Source organism: Grus americana, chromosome 1, assembly GCF_028858705.1.
Source record: "Grus americana isolate bGruAme1 chromosome 1, bGruAme1.mat, whole genome shotgun sequence".
In the NCBI taxonomy this organism is placed as follows: domain Eukaryota; kingdom Metazoa; phylum Chordata; class Aves; order Gruiformes; family Gruidae; genus Grus; species Grus americana.
Genome location: NC_072852.1, coordinates 173,494,953 through 173,516,997, shown reverse-complemented (window position 1 = coordinate 173,516,997; position 22,045 = coordinate 173,494,953). Strand labels below are relative to the sequence as shown.

The 22,045-nt window shown below is 40.4% G+C and overlaps 1 protein-coding gene across 5 annotated transcripts in view; it reads left to right on the top strand.

Annotated features, from left to right (window-relative positions):
* LMO7 (LIM domain 7) overlaps positions 1-22,045 on the top strand; it is a 134,985-nt gene that overhangs the window by 75,317 nt on the left and 37,623 nt on the right. For 3 of the 5 annotated variants that reach the window (XM_054815892.1, XM_054815862.1, XM_054815883.1), the window contains exons 5-9: positions 13,253-13,283; positions 13,690-13,803; positions 14,279-14,477; positions 15,625-15,877; positions 20,421-20,450. In XM_054815892.1, coding sequence (XP_054671867.1) covers positions 13,253-13,283; positions 13,690-13,803; positions 14,279-14,477; positions 15,625-15,877; positions 20,421-20,450 — 627 coding nt within the window. Of the gene's footprint in view, positions 1-13,252; positions 13,284-13,689; positions 13,804-14,278; positions 14,478-15,624; positions 15,878-16,326; positions 16,627-16,974; positions 17,266-17,525; positions 17,727-18,192; positions 18,910-20,420; positions 20,451-22,045 lie in introns of all 5 variants that reach the window. The other 2 variants (XM_054815852.1, XM_054815872.1) reach the window with 2 other exon arrangements.

Here is a 22,045-nt window from a genome sequence, read left to right as displayed (position 1 = left end):
ACAGATGGCTGATTTGTTATATCATGAACTGTTTTGGATAGTACTGTTTTATGTTATTAAAGATGAGGCTTGCATAACTTACACTGCAGTACAAGCTATTTTTGAGTATCTTAGAAAACTTGTACAACGTACTACTCTGCCATAAATGTATTTCCTTGGTGATGAAGTCTGTTGCATGTCTTTGTACTTTCACTTGCTGAAAAACCATCTACAACAGTGACTTTTACTAAATTTATTTTTAAAAAATATACTCTAGCAGGTTAAATGGGGCCACTAACTGCATCTACACTGAAATGTAGAGAGGATAATATGTTAAGAGGACTCTAGCTATTCTCTACCTTCTATTCTCATGGTCTTCTCTACCTATCTAATGCTATGTAGCAAGAAAGTGAAAGTGTATTATGAAAATCTTTCGGTGTTGTGTGGGTAGTGTGGTCAACAGTTTGCCGTCTGGCAACAAAACATGATGATAACGCTCAAGGTTATCTCCTATGGGTGGGTCAAAGGGTGAAGGTATTTCCATCCCGTTCTCTTCTCCTGTCCTTCATGGTGGTTGCCTTCCTGCCAAGGAGCAGCTGAATTTTGCTGCAGTTTCACAGCCTATTCCTAAACCATCAGCAGAGGCCGATTTATCCTCTCTTCATTGGAGGATGCTACTGGTTATTCCTCCATTGCACTGAGTTAATTTCTTCTTGTAGCTCTGCTAGCCTGGAGGTGAAAAGAAGGAGGGAGACCTTGGAATTTATTCTGTTGCAATGTGCACTGGAGTATTGAAACTTCTAAGATGGCTTCCTGGATAATTTTTCCCCAATTGTAGTTTGTTTCAGGTAGGTTACCAACTCTAGCATTAAGCGTACGCAGGAGAAACATCTGATTAGTTTTATCAAACTGCCCTTACATTTCTCATCCTGTCTAGATTATCAGTCTTAATTGAGGGATGACGAGGACTTGGCTTTTCACTGATTTGTAAAACAGTGAATATAGTGACAGCACTGTTGCTGTTTTGATTTCTGAATCAAATAGGGCTGAAAACTTGAGATCTAAAGGGCTACTTCCATAGACACTTCCAAGGGTAGCAGGTCTGAAGCTAATGCAACACGTGTACTGTCCCTTAGGAAGCTGAGCCTTGTAGCAAACTGGTGCCTCTGACATACTTTGCCGTTTAACCATTAGTTTGATTTAATCTTTGTAATGATTAAATGCAATAATGATTGCAATTCACAGGTTTTTCAAGACACCCTTAATCTTCAGAAGCTATGGACTCCTAGATGAGAGTCTCAAGGTTTTTGTTAACCTTATCTGGGTCGAAAAGACTGCCCAGTCTTTATGTGGAAATGATGAGGGCTGTTGGGGAAAAGGACTTGTAGAATACCCTCTTCCAGAGCCCAAGGGTTACTTTGGTGTTATCCTGGCTCTGAGGATTGATTGGCCTCTGGGAAGGATAGCTCACAACCTCCATGTGTGGTTTAAGGAGCTGACATCTCCAGTGCTTCATCTGGCTAGACAGTTGGTGAAATTCTGCAGGTGGCTAACTGTAGTTTCCAAGAGTTGGTGCATATAGTATCTTCTTTCATGTGAGAAGGAAGATTCCTAATTTAGCATTTACTCATGCACTCATTAAAGTTGTTGGGAACATTGCCATGGCCTCACTTGGAGCAGAATCGGATCGTTTTGTTCCACTCCCTCCCTACCACCAGACTTAGTTGTAATAGCTTGTTGGACCATTTTGGTGGTGTCTTAATTGGTGTCTTAAGCTTCCCCCCGCCCCAGTCATCAGTTTCGTGGTACAAATTACATGCTTCATGAGTACCAGTGAAAGAGGTGTGAGATCATCTATAGTTCCCTGGCTCAGATTGTTTTCCCATATCATTAATTTTGTTTAAGTTTTTATTCTCAGACTCCTCTAACTTTACAACAGAAGCTCTCAAGTGACTAATAGCACATTTGGTTTCAGTAGATTGGGATGCTCAAAATTGATGTAAATTCTCCAGCTTTAGAGGTATATGGTCAGAGTATCTTAACTTTCTTTTTTTTTTTCCTTTTTTTTTCTTTTTTTTTTTTTCCCTTCCCCTCCCTCCCCCTTTTTGCCTCCCACACAGACTTTCTAACATTCTGGCAAAGCAACTATTTGGACTTTTACCTATTCTCTCACTTTGCAGTGAAGAAGCATTCATTTTTCCAACATTAAAAACTTGGCCAGAAAACCTGGCCCAAAAAGCTTAATGTTTTGAGCAAATGTTTAAAAATACCCTCTGACTTGGCTGCTCTAAGTAGCCTTAAAGCACTGCTGTCCACTGGAGTGGATGAATTCTTTTCCCCCCAAAAAAACAAATTAAAAAAGCTAATACTTATCCAGTAGTGTTGATAGCAACAAATTTAATTTGGTCATTTCAAATGTTACAGAAACAAATCTGAAGCCATAAGGAACCTGAATAAGAATAGTTACATCTTTAAGTAGCTCCCTTATGTGCGGATGTTGCAGGGGCTGAGAACGGGAGGTGGGAATTGTAGCAAATATGAAAAATAGTATCTGCTCATCTTAGGCCTTGTCTGTTCCCCAAAACAAAAGGGCACATTTTTGTTAAGAGTAGTACATTTTGTGAATTTAACTTGATTTTTGTGTCTTGTTTTTGTTTTGAATTGTATTGCTGTTTCATGCCATGTCTTAGGGGAGAGCTGGTTCAAGGGAATACATCCTCTTTTAGCATTCTTTTGTGTTAAAGGTGAAGAGATTAACATTTGACTCTGCATTAATCGAAGTGCTCTTTCCTGGCTTTAAATATGGCATCATAAATGAAGGCAGATCAAGACAAAATAGGAAACAATAAAGTTCAATTGTATCTGTGTGCCTCACTTCTTCTGAGCATCTGTGCATCAACCTATGTTAACAGAGAACTGATTTCAATAGAGAGAAGTCAGGTTCAGCCTGTGTTTCATACTTTTGTGCTCTGTGTGATGAGTGATGATGTTGTGCTCTGTGTTGCTAGGGTAACCCAAAGAAACATAGAGAAAAAATGGCAAAATTTCAAAAAGGAAGCATTATAATTTCTTCAGTGCTGCTTATTTGCTTGTGAAATATTTTGCCAAAATATTACTGAGAAAACCCAGTAGTCCTTTAAAGTTTTTATGCCAAATGTAGAGACTAAACTAAATGATGCAGTCATGCAGTAGTGATTCATTTCTACTCAAGGACAAATTGCAACATCACTTCAACTTGTTTCCAAAATCTTTATCATGGAATAAACTGCGCTTACCTTGTACCTCCATTTTGTCATCTTCACTCTGTCCATCTCTCCAAATAAATCTAAATGCTTTCTAAAATCGTAGCTCTATGACACTTTCCCCAAAGCTTTGCTTTTAGTAATCCCCCTTTAAACTGCTAAAGCAATTGTTCTTTAATAATATGACAGAAATTGAGAATAAAAAGAGGGGCTGGGGTAGACACTGCCTCAATTCTTTGTCCTCCTGTAGAATAGTTTGGCCAGTGCTACGCTGGAATTGCTCTAGGGGGAAAAAATGAGCCATCAGAAATCTGTGCAAGTAACTCCCAAGTGCTGCATATCCCATGTACCCCCAAAATGCAGGGGGTCTGCCTCCTCTCAGGAGGATATATGCATCCTCATGCTTATACCTGGCATTATGGGTCTTGGCTCCCCTGCAGGGATGGTGACTGGAGCGGACTGAAGTCTGGATTGCTTCCCACTCATGGGCCGTGCATAGTACATCCGTAGTTTCTGCTGTTAACTCTTAGTGAGTCACCTCTGCGCTGAATTGTTTTCTGTGTATGCGTTAGAACAACAGCAACTGCGCAGATACGTATTTGGACTGGTGAAACTCGGATGTTGGCACAGGCACGAGCATAGCAATATAAGTTACTGTCTTCTTTTTATTGGCGGATATGTTCATTGCCAAATATCCGGTATAAATTATACAGTATAGACATGAGTTGGTTTTTTTAATCTTTTTTTGCACACCATGAGAAAGTAAATAAACTTCCTGAAGTCACTATTGAGTATTATAAGCTGTGGTAAACTGTTTTGCTTTTACACAAGGCACTTGTACATCACCACCTGTTTGCCTGACACAAAAATAACAAAGGATTACATTTACCAAATCTTTCTCTGGGCATGGACCAAGGGAGGAGATTGAATGCAGGAGGGTGGTCTTTTTCTCCTCTCTGACTGTAGAGGCTATAAAAATCGCTCTGTCTCTCTGAGAAAGCAAAGTTGTATAACCTGCCAAATCCTAGCTCTTCCCGAGGGACCACCTCCGAATGCTTTATCCAGAATGAACGATTGTATTAATCCTGGGGGTTGAGGGTAAGAGAGTGCACGCAGGCAGTTGCTATGGAGTAGTTGGTAGATGGAAAATTTTTTACCCTAGCTTACCTTGTAGTAACTTGTTTATCCGTACCCAGAGTTGGTGCAGAGGTGTCTGAACGATACTTTAGAAGGAATAAATGAGTCAGTATTGAGGGCTATTCTGCAAAATTACCTCTGGTATCTGCGTGTGGGAAGAGGGGATGTCGAAATACTCTGGTTAGATGTAACAGTGGGAGTAAAAAGGACAACAGTTTTGGAAATATTTAATTTAATAATGGCAAAGAGGTATCAGGCAATAGAGAAAGTGGATTTCGGTACTGTCTAGAAAAAGTGCTAACTGTGAGTTGCCATGGTTGCTGCAGTTTAGCTAAAGCAAATGACATACTTTATACAGAATAACTTTTTGTAAAATGCTGTTGTACTATTTCCATGCTGGTTGACAGCTGCACCTTTGTGTGTTTTTGTATATATTTCTAAAAACTCACAGGATTGCACTTAATGGCCAATTTTTCAGAGTGACTCCCCAGATATACCAACTATTCCTTTTGGAAAGAATGCTAGCACAAGTGTGTGTTCCCCACACGGATTTCTCTTCAAATTTAATCTACAAAATTTACACAAGATTTTCTAGTTTGGAGTGGGAGGGAAGTGAAGGGAAAAGATCTTCAAAACTGAATGCAAGAGAAGTTAACGTGGATGATGATCAGTAGGATGAGTTCAAGTCTGTAGATTTGGGAAGGGGAGGAACAGGGAGAGTGTAAAATCTCAAAATTTACAGAAGGTACAAGGAAGGAAAAAGGTAGAAGTGGTAACATTTAGTATAACCCTGGTGCAAGGTCAACTGAATTATATAAAGGTTTAAAAAAAAAAAGGGGGGGGGAGGGCAAACAAGGACGTAGAAGAAGGAGAAATCTACCAAAGTGATATGCTCCAAGTTCTAAAGATTAATACTTTGGAAGCTATAAAAATCTATAGGGTGTGTAAATAGCGATATGATAGCTATCTATGCATCTGTCTAAATTGCCCTGTATTTTGAAGTGGTTTTTTTCCCTTAAAAAGCAACTAATTTCACCTCTGAAATTCAAACATCTTCTGAAACATGAACGAACTGCTTGATTTCCTCTGAGAAGTCCTAACGCTCTGTGTGAGCTTGGAGTCAACTCCACAGCTTCTAATTCTTTGTGCAGAGAGTCCATCATTTTCATAAAAGTCAGTGAATGTTCTCGTGCCTTTTGGCCACAGTATATGGCACGTGACTGGTAGCTTTCAGAAATAAAATATTGGCTAACTTTTTTTTTGCATAAATTTGCATAAATTCCAGTCTAGACCTGGAATTTAAGGTAACCAGTACAGACTGGGGAAAAATTCTAGATTTGCCCTGGAAAAAAAAAAAACAACCAAAGAAAACAATAGAAGAAATACCCAGTTTAATTTACCTGTAATTAGTGAAGCTTCTGACTTTTAGAGTTAGGAATGGAATAAGACAAAGACACAAAAAGGGACCACCAAAGCTACACTAATTCTTATAAATACTTTAATTTTCTTTACTATAGGTTAAAATTGGAGCAGGAAGCTGCAGCATCTTATCAGTCTCTTGTTTCCGTGCAAGTAGTTGCTGCAGCGATGCCGATGCTCCGTCCCTTTTCCCCTGCCCACCCCTGAGACGAGAGCCGAGGAGTGCTCAGGTTATCAGCCAGGCTCCTCCCTACAGGCTTGTTCTTCTGGGGATGGTTTTGGGGATCGTTTGGGGGGTTTATTTTTATTTTTTTATTTGACCAGGTATGCCTTCTGACCTACGCTATCCTGAATATTGGTTTTCTGGTTGGGAGAGCCTGTGATTGGACTGAGATATGAGGAAGCTGGCAGAGATGGACCACCCAGGGAGGGGTCAGAAAAGAGCGTGAGGAAATGGATAATATGAGTGTCCGGTGATTTGCTGGGGCTGATGCACATTTCTAGAAGTGCCTGTTTTTGTTTTGATAAGGGCTTTAAGAATAGCGTGGAAGCATAATGGGTGAGATCAGCAAGGAAGCACCACGCTCAAGAGGTGGTGTGAAAGGACAGGCTCCGAGGCGATGGACGGGGACACGTTCCCACGGAGGGTGTTGGCTGGCTGCGTTCCCTCTCCACCTTTCCCCTCTTGGCCATCTCTTCTCCACCCCTCAGCCCCTTCATTAATAGGCGAGGGCGCAGGGTGGGGACAGGCTGCTCGGCCATCAGGGACCATGGAGGTCCTTGCTGCCAGCCGGTGGTTTTGTAGGGGCATGGAGACACGCTTTCTGCTGTCATTTTCTGCCTGACTCTGTGTGCTATTACAATGTAAGTGGCGTTGAGGCCGGTGGATGTGTTGCTATGGAAAATACGTGTGCTTTTTATAGTCAAATAAAAAGGTGCATTTCCAAAAGCTGTTTTTTCAATGCTGCGGCCACAACCTGACCATTTTATTTCCAGTAATCTTGGCAGTGAACTGTGGCTCTCAGGGCTGAATATCAGCTCGCTAAGAATCCAAGTGCTGGAGGAATGTCCTCGTGTTTCTGTACCCATGTGGCAGCCCCATCTTCCACTGGAGCCTTTCTATTCTCAGCAGCATGTGGGAATTCAGCGAGATCCGATAACGGCAATATTAATAGCAGTTGAGTAGGTGGCCAAAGAGGTTGAAATTTAGCACAAGCCCGCTGCTAGTTGCACAGCCGGCATTTGTCTCCTGCGCAGCATACCTCGGCGGGGGTGGAGAATCCTTCAAACCCTCCGACATCCTCCTCAGAAGCGTAAGTGAAGCTGGTCGGTGTCGGGCTAGAGTGCCTGGAGCTGAGCGAGGAGCTCGGGAGCGGGCTTGTTCTGCAGCCTGATGATCCGCTCCAGCTCCCAGGCCAGGGCATGGCTCTCCCAAGTCCTTCAAAGGGCATCTGGGAGGTGGAACTGCATCCTTGGTGGATGGAAGCTGAAAGGGCACTGATACTTCTTTTTAAACAGAAATCTGTTCAAGTCCTATGTTTGCAAGATCTGTAGTACAGTGGAAGGGATGGAAAACAGATAGCTTTGGCAGCTGTTGGGGTTTCTGGAGTATTTGTCACCAAGGGAAGGGTTTGGCACTGGGCAGGATGCATTTGTCACTGGCACATTCCTTTCTATCAGTGGGAGTGTCTCCGTCCTTTCTTTCTCCCCGTAAATGGGTTCAGATTTGTCTTATCTCTTTGGGCATGACCACATGGCCTCTTCTCAGCAGATAACCCTCATTTATGGGAGGAGGATACTCTGATCTAGCTTTTTTTTTTAATCTTAGATTGATATCTATATTTAAAATATATTTCTGTATGAGAAACAGACCCTCAGAAAGCCACGCTTTGTGAAGGGGATGCTGTAAAGTAATCTCAGAATTTTGCTCCAACTTCTGGTATCTTGGATTTGGTCTCGAGCTCCACATTGATGGTCTTAATGGAAAATAACAAAATGAAATGTCAAAGTAGATTTGACATCATGAACTGCTTGTTGCTGGAATTTAATACGTATTAGGATGTGGGGGAACCAAACCATATGATGCGTTATGAAAACAAAATCCAAACTATTATTTGTTAAAAGTTTTGAAATAAGTCAAACCTAAATGTAGCTACTTAAAATGCACTACTCTTGTAAGGAGGCACTGGAAAGGTGTATGTGTTAGCATTGTCTATGGATATATATTATAATTAGTTAAAGTCTAGTTCATGAGTTCTTAAGGTACTGTGGTCTGCTAGCTTCTGTAAGGTATATGACTGTCTTGTACAATATGTTTGGTTTTTTGGGTTTTTTAACTTTTGAAGTACCTCAAAGTGCATTAAACTAATACTAGCAAGCTTTCCTCACTCCTCAGAGCTAAGCATCAGTAGATGAAGAGGATGCACAGAGCACCTCTGACTGGGGTTTCATCATGCGGGGACTCCCACGGTACTGGCATGAGGAGCAGGGTCCTCCTCCACCGAGGCCCCTGCCCGCTCCTCTGCGGGAACACGTTCCCTCTGCCGTGGTGCCGACTCAGTCGTCTGTATGAGCGCGCTATCAAACAAATAGTCAATTTGGGGTTTGAAAATGTGTATTAGGAAAAACCCAAACAAAGAAATGGGCATAGCCCTCTGGTCCTGATGCACAACGTGGAACCGTAGCGTGATTCAAAGTCGTGTTAGCATAACCATGGGGGCAGCAAACAGGAGTGGCTGGAAGGGAAAGGGAGACCAGGAAATCCTTAAGCTAGAGCTGCTGCCAAAGCCTTTGTGTTGTCAGGCTAGGGCCTTGGTGACTAATTTTGCTATTTAACCTTGAGCAAACAGCGGAGCTGAGAATAAATTCCTTGAGCTGCGGCTCAGCCTGCTGATCTGCCGTGTCACTTTGCTTTATTCTTGTAGAGTGGTCCTCATTAGAGAAACATCCATCGGTCCATGCTGGCTGGGCGTGATGTTTGTGAATATGTGTTGCGTTCAAACATAACAGAGGTATTTGGTGTCTAAGTGCATCACCTACTAACAAGTGAGCTATTTCTGTCTCATTTGTCTTTTTTCTGTTTGCTAATGGATTGACGTAGATGATTTACACAGAATGTATTATTTCTGTTGTGGTTACTTCACATTGTGGTTATATTGTGGCTATTTCACATCTTTTTGCATCAGTTTTCAACTTGTAATAGTGTAGTTGTGCATCATAATTATTGTAATGATTCCCACGTATTGTTATCTCGTGGCCTTTAGACTTTCATGCTGCATCTGATAGATATTTTCCAGGATAGCTAATCTTGAAGTTGTACATAAACTTTCATTGAAACCACTGCCAACAATTAAGGTTCATGCTTTGTGAATTGAACTAATACTTTCAAAATTTTGACAATTTTGAGTTGGGGTTTGTCATTGGGTAACGCAGAGGATTGGCGCTGCTTTTCTTTTAAACTTCAGAATGAATGCTAAAATACTGAGGCTGTGGCAGGAGCAGATGAAGTATTCGGAATAAAATTCTTTCTGTAAGATCTTAACCACTCTCCTTAGCAGCTTCCTTTGCTTAGTTCAGATGTCTTTACCAAAGTCGCATTGTTAGTGAAAGGAGATATAAAAACCTCCGGGAAGCCAGAGAAGGTAATGTTTGAAATGACACAAAGTGGTCTTGTAAGCTGTGTTGTATTGTCATTTGCACAGGACCTCACTTCTTTCAGCAGATTGTTTTTGAGATGCAGCCTTGGCTGTGCCCTCCTGAACACAGCAGCAGCCTGCTTATAACTTCCAGCATAATGGCCTACATTTATTCAAGCCAGAAATTAGGTTACACAGAATAGTATTTTCATCACGAATATAGTCCGCACCAGCTGGGCTCTGTGACGATTGTGGATAAAAACATGAAAAAGCAGACTTCTTTCAGAGTTGCCCAGTGTAGGATTGGCATTTATTTGCATTGATGAAGATATTTCAGGAAGGGGGTTATCCCTTTAGTTCCTAGAATAGTGTTCATGGGACAAATGTCTCCGCAAGCAGTGCTGTGTGTGCACTTCAATGCTATAGATGTTTTCAAAATAAGGTTATAATTGTCCGGGAGTATTTAAAAAACTTAAAGGCTACATTGCTGAAGTTCTTGCACTCCATCTTCTAACTGATTTCTTCAAATACAGTGTGAGAAAATGAGATTTTTCAGTCTTCTGTATTTAGAGCCAGACTTGAGAAGGGGAGCAGAGGTGGGAGCAGGAGCTTGCTGTTGGGTAGCAACAGGTTGTCAGTGAAGGTTGGGTCGTGCCTCCTCTCACAGCAGCAAAGAACTTGCTATGCTTGAGGTTAGTGCCGCTGTCTTGTCCCCTGCTATCAGCTGTAGTTGTTCAGAGATATGCACGAGACCCCAGCTGAATTCTTTGCATAGTGCTGCATAGTGTTTACATTTTGATAACACTTTATGAAGGAGAACTCCTATTTCATATAACTATTTCATTTTGTGTTTTTATTTACTGAAATTGAGTTAAAATCTTGCTTTTTTTTTTTTTTTATTTTTATGCTCACCAGAAAAGTAATTCCTCTTTAAAAGCTCTTCAGTTTGTATCACACTACTACCCATAGATGTTTGCCCAGCTATTTTAAATGCAGTGGTGGGTAACTGGGCAATTGTTTCTGCATATAAGCTTAGATGTACATTGTGAGCTTGGCCAGGTTGTACATATAAAAGGCTCTTATTTCACTTGGAGAATGGCAGCAAGTGGATCCAAACCACATCTTTTGCAAGTTGCATACCTCAGAGGAGAAGCAGCTGTAGAGTTTGTAGGTGACAAATGACTTCTAAGGCCTCGCAGTAAGATAACAGCACTGCTTCTTAATTCAGGATTTTCTTTTGGCAAAAAATTATATACGCACTGTTTTACACAGATTTTAGGACAATACGCTAACCATTCAGAATCTTCCTTCTTTTCCTTGGTTAAACTCTGTTGAAGAAGTAATATATGCTTATATAAATGAGGAACTGATTGCTCTAGATTAGCTGGGGTTTTCTTGGTTTGGTTTGTTGTGGGGTTGTTTTTTTGTTGTTCTGCTCGGGCTGCGTCTATCACGGCAAGTTGCTTCAAAGGTTTAGAGACCAACAGGCATAGTTCAGAGAAGGAAAGTGGTAATGCAGGTGAAGAAACTTTACTCACAAAGAGTAAACAACTTGTCCGTTGGCTTCCGTTGTTAGCTGAGCAAACATGCGAATGGAGAGCAGTCTCTCATTCGAGCGTGTGAATTATATCCCTGGCCGCACCTTGGGTCTCAACTGTGGTCGTTGGTTTGCCTGAATGTCCTAAGTTTTGCAGTGTTTATAGCCCAAGTATGCGGGCCTAATGTATTTATGGTTACTCCAGTATAGGAAATACATTAAAATATAAAGACAGCTGAATGTTGCTTCTGTTGGAAATGATGGACCTAAATGATTGCAGAGAACTCATGGAAAGCAGAAGTGGACACCACATCATGTTCAGTCATGTAGCTTTGCTCTGTGTAGGGTTGGCAACCTCATGGATACAGGCTCCAGCTGACTAAGAGCAGAGTTTTTCACTGCTAAAGTTTGGAAGCAAACTTTAAGGCATCCTTGGCAAGGGCATGCATGGCCTCTGCTTTTGTAATGGCAAATAATGGAAGAAATTCTGTCCTAACGAAAAACTTTTAGACCTTGAAGCTAAAATTTCAACCTTTAAACACCTTTAAAATGCTCTGTCAGATGTGGGAAGCATAATGCTGGTCCATACCACTACAAGAATCATTTTCCATCATCTGCTTGGGAAACCAACCCGTCTGTAGTCAGCACATTAGGTCACGGCCATGGTGTGTCCTGCAGCATGGACGCTGGAAAAGAAATCTGCATAGCGAAGAAAAAGAAGAGGAAAATTTTTTGAAAAATAGTCTCCAGTGAAAAAAGAACAACAATGTGTTTTGGAAGGGGGGTTAAAAAAAAAAAGTGTAAATATTTCACATGAAAGGGGAGAGGGTTCCTCCTTCTCTGTGAGTAAGAGGTCGCTGACTACAAAGCCAGTAGCATCTCTGGCACATGATATCAAGGAAGCTGCAGGTGGGGATTGCACAGGTTGGATCCATCTCAGGACTTTGTGTTCCTGCCAGCCTGATTTTTTTACGATGTCGGGGACGGGCATGGCAATTACAGCCACACCGAGTGGGAGCGGGCGCGCTCAAACTAGGAAGAAAGAGAAGGGGGGACGCTCTGCGTTCCTGCCAGTTGTTACGTTGCAGCAAATACCATATCTTGATGAAGAGTGCCGTCTATGCTGACCAGGCCCCGTTGTCATTTTGCTAACTCGTAACTGTCCCCTGAACGGTCGGTTTATTCTACCTTTTCCCTGCAAACTTTGACTAGCTTGTTCCTAGGCTTCCAGAAGCAGGATCGGTGCCCTGATACATCGTTGGTCTGACCTGCTACGGGGCTCTGCGTAGGTCTTTCTGCCGCCGTACGTTAATTCTCTGCTTTTTGTTGTTGTTGTTGTTGGGATCCCTTCACTGTGCTGCGTGTCAAGCTTGCTGCTGAACCAGCCCCAAACCAGCAGCGTCTGGGGCAGGTGAAAAGTTGTTTGGGTGTATTTAAGCCTTTGGCCCTTCCGTAGCCGCTGGCCGTGCGGGCAGGAGCATTGTTCAGCCTCTGTCGGCAGTCCAGCCCTGAGGACTGAGTCTGTGGTACCCCACCTTTGGGAGGCTCCCATCCCAAAAGTTTCTCCTTCTTGTTCTTGAAATGGGCAGGAGGAGAACAGGACCGCTGTGAGCGTGCGTCGGTGCGCTTCCAAGTTGTGCCACAAATTGGTGATGTATTTAAAAAAATAATTAATAATGTTCCTGATTGCATATTTAATACTTTTTGAGAAATGTGTATCTTATATAAAAGCAAACCAAACCCCTCCTTCCAGCCCTGCAACATCCCCCTCCAGATGTCCCAGTTTCAGTTGCTTTTTGCTTTTTTCTTTTTGTCTGAAAAGTTCTCTCTAGGCTGAAGCATTCTCTATGTCAGGCAAGTATTTCAGAAAACATAATACAATCGTGTAAAAAGGAACAACTGAATTTGCTTTCATATGGAACTGAAGATCTTCCTGGCTAATAGAGACTATATTTTGCAAAGTCGTTAGCTTGTTTTCCGCTTTTATTTTGTTGGTATTAAAAACCTTAGCTAATGAAAAAAGCCTAGAGCCTTTCTGAGTACCTCTCAAATCAGAAACTATAATAGATCAGCTAGTTTCTTGCTTTATATGTAACGATTGAAATAGTACAAAGTTATGACTATGAATTCAAAGCAAAATTTTTTTAATTTCTTTTGGAACAGTCATAGTTGCATATTTTATACTGGCCTCTAATTGGGCTTGAAACCTTTTAAATTTTGAATAATAATATAAATTTTAAGTCAGATATTTTAAAACTTTCTGTTGTTTTGTTTTGTTTTTCTCACTCGCTGTCCTGCTTCAGACCAGAGGAGACCAACAGAAGAGTGAAAAATGTAAGACACATTTACTTCAATGCTTTCTGAAACAATTTCACAGTAATTCTGATTAAATATTTTTAAAACACTTCTGTTTATGGCACTATCATGTTTACTATATTCTTTAGCTGTTCATTTATCTGATGCAAATTAGTGCCGTCTTATGATGATCTCTATACAGCTTTCCTAAATAAATGTAATAATTAGAAACAGTACTTAAATCTGCTTATTTGAGATACATGAGATGCATCATAACACTCTAATTGGTTTTGACGGAGATCATAGCTAATACTGTAAACAAGATTTTACAATTCATTGTGGAAAACATTTCTAACAGCATGCTGAGATTCTTTTATACTGCAATATGGTATGAAAAGAAAGTAATTAAGTTTATATTTGGGGGTTTTTGTATGTTTGTTTTTAGGTTTTAATTACATTATACTGGCTTGGGAGAAAAGCTCAAAGCAACCCGCATTATAATGGTCCATACCTCAATCTTAAAGCATTTGAGAAGTTATTAGGGCAGGCATTGACTAAGGTAAGGAATATACAAAGAATAGTAAACAAGTAGCCTGAATTTTATAGTTTGCTATACATTACAGTATCACCTCTAAACAAGCTCTTGGGGGTTTAATTTTGTTCTTAGTTTGGAGACCATAGTTGTTTGTTTTGCTTGCTATCAAAGTCTATGTGAAAGGAAAGATTTTTAGCTTACACTGGTTCTTCTGCTACCTATATAGTCATGAAATTCAGAATCCACCTGCTCTGATTGATGTGGTAGATTGTGAAGAGCCCCATCTTGCTTCCTTTTGGCAGAGATAAGAGAAATTTAAGACCTTGTGTTGAATCTCCTATCCAAGCTGTTGTATATGTTGTTTTTAGGGGTTTGCAATAGTCTTTGTTAAAGTTTGTTTGTGCACTCAAAATGTGTTTTAAAAATTTGAGTGAAAACTCACAAGTAGCGTTTGCATCTTAAATTATTGTAAAAGACCTGTCAAAACTTACTCTTATAGGCACTTGAAGAGTCCAGCCACCTGAACAGAAGTGGCAGGGATAGTGGGTACGGTGATATTTGGTACGTTGACCGTGGAGAGCCCTTTTCATCTTCAGCTAGCCATAAAAGAGACGATTCCTTCGATAGCTTGGACTCTCTTGGTTCAAGATCCTCCACAAGCTTTTCATCAGATATAACCTTGAAAGGTGGCAGTGAAGGTACATTTTCCTCTTTAAAATCTTTTGTTGACATATGTCTTATGAGTGTTGGAGAAGACAATGTATGGACCTAGTACTTCGGGTGCCCGGTACTTAAACTGTGTTGAAAGGCAACTCTAGTTTTGCAACTGCCGCAGTTGCGTTTCGCTTAAGCAAATATTGACCTTTAACAGTTGGTAGGAACAAAGCAATGGTCACATGAATATTCCTAGGAAGGGTTGCTGGGACTTTTGCTCTCACTGCTGCATTAGGGTGTGTGTATGTGCAGGGTGTTTTCCTGTAGTTCGGGAAGGGAAATTGCTAACATTCAGATCCTGATGGGATCACCTAAAATTCAACAGTTGCAAAAGTCTCTTGCCTTGTTCCGAGTGTGGATATGTCAAACCTCTATGTCTTCACTCCGTTTGTGAATCTTCAATAGGGTTTTTTCCCACCTAGGTTAAAAACTGAATAGTAGTTGTTACTTTTGATAGCTTGTCGTGGAAAGAAAGGTAGCAAGAAGAAAGTTTGTGACGTTGGATCCCTACAACTGTACTCTAACCTGTGTTTCTCTTCCAGTTTTAAAATTCAATACACATTCGTGGTCTTAGTTATAAAAATAGTGAGCTTTTGGATTTTGTTCCCTGTGAATAACATGAAATCACTGGGCTGAGGCCACGTGGAGCATTTCTGATCTGAGCAAAGCAATATGTAGCCATGCTCCTTATGTGATATACCCTGGGCTTCTGCTGGGCGTTAATCTGGGGAGATGAGCATATTGCTGTACTAGTTGCTGGTAACTTGTCTTTGTTAGTAAACATGAGTGGCAAGTATGTTTTTAATTTAAAAAAATTCTGTGCGGTTTTACATCTTCAGTCTAGAGGTTAGTGCTTTGTTTCCCGCAGGGAGCAGTGATCGTGAAAGAATGGAACAAATGCAGCAGGGGCACGCAAACCAAACTCACCTTAACGGACCTTATCGCAGCTTTGCCACAAACTTCTAAAAACACCTCTCCTACTGTCCTGTCAGTAGCTCAGCAAATTTGCAGCCAAAACATCCCGAACATGGAGTTAAATTGCTTTTAGAAGGTTTTGGTGCAAGTTCTCGCTAGAAGCTTGTGTCTAGAGAATAATGTTTGTGCCTTCCCTTTTCTCCCCTTTCTTCTAAGATTGCGACAGTGACACAGACTCGGAACTGCCTTTCAAAATGCATGACTCCCATAAAGATGACAGGTCTTACCGTAGGATTTCTGTGATTGAACCGAAACCTACCGCTGACTTCAATCGTTTCTTACCCAACAAAAACAAGCAGGCGGCTTATGTGCCGGCGCCCTTAAGGAAGAAGAGGACAGAGAAGAATGAGGACAATAGGAGGAGCTGGGCAAGTCCCGTCTTCACCGAGTCAGATGCAACATTTTCAAGGTACTGGTGTGTGGTCTTAGTAACGCGGACCTTGATTTAGGACTTTTTAAATAAATTATTTCTTTATTAGTTAAAGAAAAGCTGCTGTTGTTGCAATACAAAGTAAAGGATTTGAGTTTACATATTTTAAGGGGAAGATGTTTTGGTGTGGTTAGTTTTTTGTTTTGTTTTTACTTTGTTCCATATAACTAGTTTTCTTGTGTTGGAGTAATGTTTTGAGGCTGGTCAGACTCTGGATAGAGGGGATTTAAATGATCTTAAATGCAAGTTCATGAGAAATAGACCTACGCGTTTAGTTTCTCATTAAAGCCTTCCAAAATATGGTGGTGAATTTCAGTTGTCCGGCTTCTTGGTGCATACAGATGAGATTAGGGGGCAAGTTCTTGGGTTTCATCATTGCCTTCGTGACTTCACTGTCTTCATTCTGTTCCTGTTTTGGTCAACCTCAGTGGACGTGAAAGGAATCTCGTAGCTTCCTGCCAAAATAACAGAGCAGAGCGTGAGCTCACAAATCCAGCTTCCCTCCAGATGGTCTATGAGTATGACAGTGGCTCTGATTCAGAAGACGAAAGAAGGCTACCCGACGTGGTTATGGATGACTTAGCAAAACGTAGATTTCTAGGCAAAAAGAGCCCTGTAAGCTCTGCTGCACCTGGACATCATTTCGTGTTGCGCAATGACTCTCCTAAATCTTGCTCACAAGAAAGTTATCCAGCTGGTCCACTAGCTACAATGCTTGAACCACTGAGGTCAGAGATACTAATCCAAGATCCAGTAACTATTGTATTACCTAAATTGCAGTCCATAAATAACTCCATAAAGTTAGCCTTCTAATCGGCATTTTAACACAGCTGATAATTTGTTATGCCTTTTCTGTCAAACTTCCTATTTTTGTTGGAGGCAATAGGATATTGATATAACCATTTAACTTTTTTTTTTTTAATATATTTTGTTATTTCTGGTGCTGCAGTGATGGAATTGAGAACTAATTTGCTTCATTCACGAGGTTGAACTCCTGAGCCAAAAAGCATGTCTTTTTGCATTCTTTATGTCAAGTTGCTCCTAAAATATCTTAACTGATTGGGTATTTTAAACAGTAACCAGAGGAGGCAGAGGCAGTTGGATACTAAAGAGGAAAACAAACCGAGAGTTAACATTCCTTCTGAATTATCTGGGTATTTTGATGAGGACGAGGAAGAAGAAATAGGCATCCCAAACATTGAAAAAGATGATCTCTATTTTCGCAAGCTAAGTTCTTCAGCGGCAAATACAGTTGTTGCTTTTGACAAATTTCTTCCTAAGTTTTGGACTCCAGAAGAAGAATTGCTATGGAAAAAAATCAGGAAATCCTCTTTCAAACCCTGGTATAAAGAGATTCAAGGGTTCAGGTGCGTTTTCATGCATGCCCCTGTTTCTCTTCTGTGTGCAAAACGTATAAATAAAGTGTAGTTGTATGACTTTATTTTTATTTTTCATTTTTATTGCCAGTGTAGCAGCAGGATATGTGTTTTTTTCTTTTCTTTTTTTTTAAGAAAATAATTGAAATAATATTTTCATTACACTGTTGCCACTGTGCATTTTACTTCATGAGTACACTTCGTGCTTTTTTCTTTCTTTCCCTCTGCTCATTCTTTGTGCTGCTGCACAGTAGGAAAAAATCTGATTCCGAGGATGAGGAATTTGCTTACAAACAAAGCTCTGCCATTGTTGCTCATCAACCAAGACCAAGTTTTGACTGGAACAGCAGTTGCAGAAGGGATCAGAACTATAAGCCAACTGCTGAATATGTGGGAAGCTCATTGTCACAGATTGCAGAAGGAAAAATCTTGGAGGCTTCTGATCAATCCAGGTTGATATTGATGCATGAGCTGTACTCTTGCTGCATCAAAAAGAAATGGCTAGATATGCAACAGCTAAATGAAATTAAAACTCGTCCTGTGATGTCATGCTTTTTTGGTTATTACTATTTTGTTGGGGCTTTCTGTTGCTTTTTCTTCTTTTTTAAATGTAGCTGTAAGTTGCTGGTCTTCTGAAACGCATAAATGCAAAAGTATACCGTGCTGCATAGGGTTACTGGCTTTGTGTGTGAGCATGTAAGCGTGCTGTTTCTGAGCAGGTTAGTATGCCATGATCCCTTTCTGTTGGTTGATGTGTGCCGTGCTGTGGTTAGTGATGGTGAATGCCAAGTGGTGTAATTGTACTGCTCGGGATACTGCAAGTCTAAACCAAATGTATATCGCAATACATTGTGATCGGCTTGTTTCTTGCTAGTTAATGATATTTTTACTTCCCTCCTTTTGTTTTATATGCTTCAGTCAGTTTTCGTTACTTCAGGCCCTGCAAAAATACTCTGACTACTTGTCTTCTGAAACTAAGACCAAAATTGATCCTACTTCTGGCCCTAGGCTCATAAAATGTAGAAAGAATATTTCCTTTGTACCAGGATGCAAGCAAGGAGACGCAGAAAATGGATATCTCTATCCAGATTTAGAAAACGATGACTTGTTCGTTCGGAAAACTGGGGCTTTCCATGTGAATCAAGTTGTTCTCCAAGACCCCCGGTATTTAAAAAAATTCTCTGAGCAGGAGCCTCCTCTAGAGGGTGAGATAATTCTGCAACCCAGAGAGGGCCAACCTGTGATTCCAGATTTGGAAAAGGATGACATGATTTTCCGTAAAATCCTCTCTCAGAAAAAAGAGGTGCCTTTATCGGGTGCTCCAGACAAGTATCACCCAGCACTCTTTCCTGATCCGTGGAGTCTTCCGGAGGAGATCCGGTCCAAATTTCTATGTTTACTTGAAAAAAACACAACCCCAGAGGAAAGAAAGAGCAACGGCAGAGTGCTGTCACCATCTTCCCGCCATAAGAAGGATGATATGCTGACCCGCAAGATTGAATCTTGGAAGGTGGGAAGCAATGTCCAGCCGGTAAATTTCATCCCGGGTCCGTGCAGTGAAGAAGACTGGAAGAAGTGGGAAGCGATCAGGGAGGCCAGCAAAGTTAGACACAAGAAACGGCAGATGGTGGAGAGGTCAGGTTGTGTCCTGCACGGATTGCGCTTGAGTGCAGTTGAACCCTTTCCGTTGAGAAAAGCATCGTCTTGTGCTGAACCATTCGTAGAGTGCCAATCTGCTATTTGTTCGTGGCGCCCTGGAGAAGCTTTTTATTTGCTTTCAATAGAAGCTCATGACTGCAATACCATATTTTCAACAAAAAAATTACAGTGTTTTCTAGTTTTAGGCTGTTATTTTAGAGAAAATATAATATCATTCCTTCAGGCTCAAAGTTCTGCATAAATTTCTTTTGATGGTTGAACTGAATAGTGATTATTCAAAAGACTGTGGAGGCTAGAAATATTTTCTTTTTTTTCCACCAATATAATTGGTAAAAACACTTCTGAAATACATGAATGCTTTAACAACAGAGTCTGGAAATGGGCATTCTGATATTCTTGCTTGTACCTAAGTTTGAAAATGCTTGTAAACTGTCCTGCCACAGTTTTGAGATGATTAGATGAGGTGAAAAAAAAATCAGTGTTGTTTTCCCCACCCAAAGTCATGGTACATGCAAGATGTGTGTCCATGTAATAGTAAATTCCACTGTGACTTATTTTATTCTGCCAGTATTTTCCCCTTGCTTTCATGCAATCCTAATTAATACTTTCCCCTAATCCTTTCTTGGTATATTCAAAATTTCTCTTCTCTGACTGAATACTGTTTTTAATGACTTCCTAGCTCTCCTTTGGATTTCGTACTTACTGGGGGAGAGTGGGGTTTCGAATGTTTCCTTAGCTCTGAAAATACGGCATTGCAAGTTGCAGTTCTCCCTGCTGTGCATCATTACTCTGTGACTAAGACACTTCCATGTTCCAGTTGATACTTTGATGTTGCTGCATTTAATTTTTAAGCTTTAATACTGTTAACAAAGTGCAAGCTTCACTGAGGAATATTTCTAAAGTGCTTGAAAATAGTTCACGTTTTAAGAATTCATTCAATAGAATAAAATACTCATATTCAAGAATACTAAAAATCCTCTTGAATCACACTGGATTAATTTGGTTCTCCACTTAATGTGCTAAACTTCTGTATAGGGCTTTTTATTCTCAGCCATTCCAGGTATTACTTTCATTTAGTATCGGAAGTGGTCGAACAAGAAAACAGCCTTGGCAAGCCAGGCTTCTTGTTGGAACTGAAGTTGGCATTAATTTTCATTTCTTGAAATGAGTATCTTTTGAGCATCATGCTGTTCGTGGTGCAGAATTAGTACAAGGCTCTATTCGTGCAGTATTGCTAAATCAGAAGCGTTGGAAACGTGCAGGCGTCTTTGTTCTGTCGGTTTTCTCCCCGACTTATACATCATGCAAGTCCTGATGTGGTTTTTGACTAGTGTCAGAGCTCCGATGTGCTGTTCCATGCTGGCTGGTCCTCAGGCTTTCAGTTTCCCCCTCACTTAGTTGAGAGTGCTGGTGTACTGGTGGTGTTAATGTTGTTATGTATATCAAGACACTGAATCTTTTCTTTTTTTTGGTTTCTGATTTCTCAGACTGTTTCAAAAGCTTTCTGATGAGCAAGGGTAAGTTTTATAAAAGCTTGAAAGATCATAACGCTATTTTTGCCTCTTTAAATTTTCATGCATGCACAGTAGCTAAAAACTCATGCTGAAAACAACTTGTGCATGCCGCTTTGTTGTTCTGTGCTTGGGCAGTTCATGTAACGAATGTAAGAGACTAAAAGCTATGTGTCTGGCAAAAGTTCTCTCTGGCGTCTAGGGTATCCGAGTTATGGTTATCAGGCACTTTGAAAGTCAGCTCTAATATTTTATTCCTGCTGAAGTGAAGTACTTGGTGTTCTGTATTTAAATTAGGCTTTAAAACATTCAAAAATTTAAAGGAAGATTAGTAAATATTTTATTTCAAAGACTGTACAGCTAGAATCTGAAAATAATTAACGACACGGTATTTGTCATGGGATTGGTGAAAGTTCTGTGGTTATTTTATATACTCCAGGTTATTGAATCCTCAGTGGTAAACGTATTGGTTAGTGCCATGTGAACTTAGGCATTGTTTACGATGTACTGTGGCTCAAAGAGAAATATTTTTCCACTTACTGTGTGATGGCATGTTAAGTATTTGGTTATGCATGGTGTTTAATTTTTTTTTTAATGTACATTTATTTATTTACTTATTTATTTTTACCCTGAGGCAAAACCTGGTAAATAACTACACACTTACTTACACAAGAAGCAAGAAATGTTTCAGCAGAAGTTAGATGTTAGGGGAGGGAGACTCAGAAGGCTCAAGTCACTAAGTAGATTTTGAAGTTAAGACTAGAATGGAAACTAACAGCCTGTTCCTTGGTATGAAAATATGAATATACCCTTACTTAGGGTATGTTGTATTTAGGTCTAGATTTTCCTGTTTTGTTGCAGGCAGATATAGAAACTCAAGAGAAAGAAAAGGAAACCCACCACAACTAGTCATATAAGTTTTCTTGAACTCATCTGGAACAATTTTGCTACTTACGTACAGTAAGTACGTAAAAACCGTTTCTACATGTGATATAACTTAACCACAAAAAAAAACCTCCAAGTAAGGAACTGTACAAGAAAAGAGTTCCTGCAATAGTGACCAGGAGATTTTTGCTAAATTTTGCGTTTTTCCCATTCAGAAAATAGCCAGGCAAACAGGTATAATGAGTTAATGCCCTAGCCTTTATTTCTAGAGGCCAAAGTCTTACGTTCTCAACAAAAGTGAGTTGGGCCTCTTGGGAGGAAGTGAGAGAGTCTGGGTGGTTAGTTCAGAGCTCTCTTGGTGTGTAAGAGATTAGAGCAAGGCCCTGCGCTAAATCAGTTTTATTTTTAACCTGATTTTCCGTTGTATCGGAGAAGTGCCACATTTTCAAGTCCTGTTATAACTTTGTTACACCCCTCCGTCATTCCGATTTTGTTTGGATAAATACAAACAAAAGTATTTTTGAAAAAATAAAAATAAACCCCAGAAGCCTAGCTTTCCTTTTATGTTACAGCTTATGATGAAACACCTGCATTTTGCTTGGTGTCTCAGAGGCTTGTGGTCAGCTCTGAGCAAGAATCTTCTCCTACACCTAAATTAAAAGTCCTGTTAAGTTTATTGCTGCAGTGTGAAAGAATAAAGGAGAAAATAGCATAGG